This window comes from Eufriesea mexicana, unplaced genomic scaffold (assembly GCF_001483705.2).
Source record: "Eufriesea mexicana isolate 0111107269 unplaced genomic scaffold, ASM148370v2 scaffold4744748667, whole genome shotgun sequence".
In the NCBI taxonomy this organism is placed as follows: Eukaryota; Metazoa; Arthropoda; class Insecta; order Hymenoptera; family Apidae; genus Eufriesea; species Eufriesea mexicana.
In genome coordinates this window covers 114,950-120,325 of record NW_016907867.1, presented here as the reverse complement: position 1 = coordinate 120,325, position 5,376 = coordinate 114,950, and the positions used below count along the sequence as shown (strand labels likewise).

Genomic DNA, 5,376 nt, shown 5'->3' with positions numbered 1-5,376 from the left:
AGTTGAGAATCGATCTAGATTCGTGTGAAGAGATAATTTGTATGTTTAATCGTCACTCGCACACAGTTACAATTTATTAATAAATTACCACCACCGTCAATCCCTACACTACGAATAATTTTTCTTCTATGAATTGTACACCTATTGTACTACATAAGAGCAAGATCACAAAAATACGACGAACCCTCATTTTTTTCCTTGAAATAAATTGGTAAAACACGAGAGAAAATAGGTAAAAAACACGCCTACTTTATTCGCGCAACAAAATTTGCAAGAAATTCCTATGTTCCGTTCTTTTTTCGTTGCTGACACTTTCGGAAAGTTTGCGATTCATCCGATTTGTCCGAGGAAAAAAGAACAGCCATAGCTAGCAACCGTAAAAAGCAATATTTCAACGGATGAGGATAGAGGGTCGTGAGGCCAATATCAGCATATATCGTTGGTGACAGCGTTCGTCCCAAAAGCGGATTAGTTCCGGTATTGTATTTACAGGTGGCCACGAAGTGAACAGCTTACTTTCAAAATTGCTCGTATAGTTGGCAATGCATCATAATTCGCGACGTTTGATGTGCTCGGTTGATTTTAGAATTCCCACCGGTGAAAACTTTCCCGCGTGTCGCGTTGTTTATTTTAAACAAATAGGAAGAACCCGGGGCGTGTGCGATTAATTGTTCCGATTATTTCGAGTTTACTTTAATTGCTTTCGTTACGAACAAGATTGATCACGCGGCACAGGCAATTTATATTTCGCTTCGAATTTAAGTTTGCAGATATTGTTATCGTGTCAATAGTTTCTGATGAAATTCAGCTCGTATTCCCGAAACATTTGTTGATTTACAATTCGCATTAGTACCCAATATTTCATTGTTGGTAATACCAGGTGAAGGGACCATTCATGACACCAAGATTCGTATTGAATTACCAATGACATCGACGATAATATCTCGATACGTTGTAACTTTCGATAATTAACCGGTTTATTTCAAATTGCTCCTATTTTTCTTTAACCCTAATCGAATTTCGAGGGATTGTTGCAAGAAGAAATTTCATTAGAACTTTCATTGCGAAAAACTTACCGAAAATGTCGTTCGGATAAATTACGAGAATTATCAACACCATTAAAAGTGCTCTTTGCCGATCTACCATTTTGTCACAGTCATCGATCCACCTGTAACAATAGAAAAAATTAATAGAATGCGTGAAAGAAAGGAATGCGACAATTAAATTAAATCTTGAGAATTAGCCTTTCTTATCATTACACTTTCCAACAAATTTTAACCCTTTGCACTCGAGAGGCGCCTCTCAGTCGCCATTTAATGATTACATTCTCACGATAGATATTAATTAAAATATTAAATTTGCAATTACCCACCAATGCGTGGAATATCGAAGTTTTGGGTTGGCAAGAAAGTACTTTCGATTTTTTAGTGTGAAATAAAACTCAATTTTACTCAATTTTACTTAATCGTAATATGATCAATTCCATCGAGAAAAATTGGAGGACTGAAAAAAGTTCAGTCGAGATAGAAAAGTAAAAGAATTGTTATCTTCTTCTTCTATCTCTTCGTTATTTTCTTCAGGGAGCGACAATATTGAAATTTTTATGGATTATAAAATTTCGTTCTTTATTTCAGCAACCGATCGTGTTCCAATCGAGCGATGTTTGATTTTCCTGACACAAGGCAGAAGTATGGAGAAAATTTCTGTTACGTCCGCATAATATATTGCGGATAACGTTTTCAACATCGGCGAGGTAAGTTTCCGTGATAGAGGAATGCTGTTACATGTACCAAAGGGCTGAAATGTATCGTAGGTAAAAACAAGGCGAGGCGGGGTAATCGATGCAAATGAAATTCTTGCGCTAATTAAAGTGAAACTTTTGTTAGAGGAGTCGAGGAGAAACTCTCTCATTCGGCAAAAACGCTAAATGTCCCATTTATTATCATCTAAATTCATTGCTTATCATCTTCTGTGTCTCATTACTGTTCTTCCCTCCGCAAAAAAGTTACCTAGCTCCGTTGCATATTTCAAGCCCCTTCCTTCTTACCTTTAACGAGATATCTATTAGCTATGCACTGGATTAATATCGTATGAAGATATGCTATCTATAACGTTTCGGTACAAAGGAACTTGTTCGAATAACCTCGCGCGAAATTAAAAGCTCTGAGAAACCTACTTGGATCTAAATTCTGTATATATTTCTCTTCTTCTTTTTGCTCAAGAACAACCCGACTAAAAGTAGAAGGTAATAAAAGCATAACTTAGAAACTTTAAATGAGACCGAAACGCGAAGATAAGAGACCGAAGTGGTGCTGTTAGCTAAAGAAACTCTTTTCTAGGCGCGAGATGCAAATTTAGATACAAAAGCTCATCGTGGATAGAATTGAACGAACGTGTAACGGGTTTAATCCTTTTGGTAATTTCCAGAAAAATACCTGGGCATTACGAGCTGAAATTGAACACGGTAACAAAAATCCCTTTTCACAAAATTTTCATACAATTTCGGTATGGCAAAGTTCAGTGATGAAGCATCGATCGCGTCGTTTAAATATCGATTGTTATAAACGGATAATAAAAGGGAAGCTTTAGAAACGTAAAACAGAAAGTTTGAATGGTTGAAAAAGCAAATAACGATTTATTTAGGCACTTAGTACCTGGTTCATTTGTTGCTACCACAGGACCGAATGTCCCAAGTTAAGTGGAGGACTGTTTATGTCCTTATTGCCAGCGTCCCTTGATTCGTGTACACTCGTTATCGCCTAGTCACCACTTGGGTGAACCTTAGCCAGAGAAACAAACCGAAAACCACACCACAAACACAGTCACTCTTGTATTATATTCAATAAAATCTCACAACTCTTGTCAACTAGTTTGCGTTTGAAAAAGGACGTGAACGCATCGTCCGATACCTTCCTCTTAAAGAAGATTTCGACAAGACTTAGAGAAGAGAACGTGTAAAAGCGGATGTATTTTCATTCGTTTTAAGAAGTGGTAGTAGATTCCCCATGGTATGGTAATATGCTGAGTCAGCCGATGCTATACTCTGTCCAACGAGACCAGACAGAGAAAATGAAAATAATGTTACAGGTAGAACCTTTAGATTTTTGCGTTCCTCCAATTTTTCTGTGCAACTGATTCAGGTTCTACCTTTCACTTGTCGATGAATAATTACGAACAGTTTTCCCAGGTCATTCCGGTTCAAGTTGCGATTTATTTTTCAATCTTAGGAGAATCAGTGATTCCAACTATTGCGACCCCAGGACCGATCGTCTCAAGTTAAGTGGAGGCCTGTTTATGTCCTTATTGCCAGCGTCCCTTGATTCGTATACGCTCGTTATCACCTAGCCACCACTTGGGTGAACCTTAGCAAGGATCAATAAATCGCCCATAAGGCGATAGGCATAAGGACCCAAATTGTTTAAACATCCACCACCACCGAAAGACGTCGAAGCTAACACACACCCCAATATTATTCACAACCAATAGGAAGACACACACTCACCACTTACGTTTCACACCAACCGATCAGTAGACATACGAAACTTATAAAACCACAGAGACAGCAGTCACGGGAGAGTTCTCCTAAAAATCCCAAGAAGACAAGGCAAGCATCACGACCAGACAGTCAAGACAGACCCACGACGATCAACTGAGCGCGAGAGACTGTGACGCATCGGAACTCTTTAGTTGACCTCTAACCAGATCTAGCTCTATTAATTTAGAGTAGGTCGCATCCCAGCAACAATGTCGCATCCGCGTAAATGGGCCTTACAACCTCGCGAAACTCCCACTGTGAGAGTTGCAATGTTCAGGACGCAATATCAGTGAAGAACGTAACGGTGTCTCTTTGTGTTTGTCATTCGATGTCGAATGACGAAATACTTCCGATTTTTGACGGCGTTAGCTACGATGTTTGCGAAACATCCATTCGACTGTTTATCAAGAAATTGAAAGCCTCCACTCAGAGACGATCTTGAAAGAGGAAAAAATAAAACGCACGTCGCAGGTGGGAACATTAAAGGTGCGAGACTGTTTCTGACAGCATTTCGAAGAGATAATCTTCATCCTTTTGTAGAGAATTTACACGCAGATCAGAACGTCGGATTATAGCAAAAATGGTGCACGGTTTAGTTAGAGTAGAAAATATAAATTAGGAAACGTGAAAATAAGTATTAGATGTCTTAAGTTAATACAAAAAGTAATAATATGCAAGATAAACGAAAATTGCTTTTCATGGAGAAATGAAATTTTCTGAAATTTATTCGAACATTAAGTTCTATGGTGTTTTTCTCTGTAATATTATATCTATAAAATCTGTGTATAATATTTGTTAATATCTATACAAATAGTGACTACAAGGTACTTAAATTTAATTCATAAAGAAAAGGCTGTTAGGAGATACAAAGCGAATTTTTATTTTTAAAGAATTAGTGATTTTTCTAATTTATTTAATTTATTTTGCTAAAAGATTGCAGAATACTGTCAAAAAATTACTTCACTTAGAAAAGAAAATCATATTACCCGTTTGTACTTCTCGTATCTCATGTTACTTTATATGCAGCAACAGGTGTTACATTTTCAGCGATTCGAACGTTAATATATGCAATTAACGTAGTCGTACATAAATACACCATTGCACGTGTCATTTTATAGAATTGGCAGTGTCTACACGTAGAAACGATGGTGAAAATAATAGCTCTGTAGGATTAAATCGATAACCGAATAATTTTAAATTTTCCTCTCTTTTCCTGTTTAAAAATGGTTTCCCTTGAAACAAATTTCCCTCGCACATTCTATTCGTTTCTATATGAAATGAAAATACTTACTTTCTTGGATCATGTATTTGTTGCAGAAAAAGAAATCTCTGTCTTAAATTCAATTTTATCCCGGAATTCTTGATATTCATGGGAAGATACGTTTGCTATATTTCTCTCGGCCATAATTCTGCATGGGATTTTCCCAGCTTTCGAAAATAAACTAATAAGAAAGGAACAGCGTAAAAATCTGATTTTTTCAAATTACCGTAGAAAAGGCATTTGATTTTCTAAACAAATTTAGAAATCGAATGAAAAATTTGCGAAGTTGATATTTTCCTTGAATAATTGATTAAAATAAATATTAAATAAAATAATTTATTAAAGCACATATGAATGTATCTTTATACAGACATGTAGATATGTAGATATGTAAACAAATTGAAGTAGAAAATTAAATTTTTCTTTTCTTTTTTTTTTTTTTTTAATTTTAACTTATTTCATGTTAGCCCTTTTGTGGGTTTTTAAACTTTTCGTGTTGAGTGTTTATTGTTTCCCTTTTAATACGTGGATAATTGTTATTATGTGAACGTTCCTCGTTTAACGTATCTTTTACCAGTGT

General features: G+C 36.1%; 1 protein-coding gene across 1 annotated transcript in view; it reads right to left on the bottom strand.

Annotated features, from left to right (window-relative positions):
• The window catches only part of LOC108553108 (lachesin), a gene marked incomplete at its 3' end in the record, with an annotated part of 46,921 nt that extends 43,286 nt beyond the window's left edge, over positions 1–3,635 (bottom strand). Inside the window, exons 1-2 of the mRNA XM_017907913.1 lie at positions 3,510–3,635; positions 1,077–1,168 (exon numbers count right to left, since the gene is read on the bottom strand). Coding sequence (XP_017763402.1) covers positions 1,077–1,146 — 70 coding nt within the window. The remainder of the gene's footprint in view (positions 1–1,076; positions 1,169–3,509) is intronic.
• Between the last annotated feature and the right edge of the window lie 1,741 nt (positions 3,636–5,376).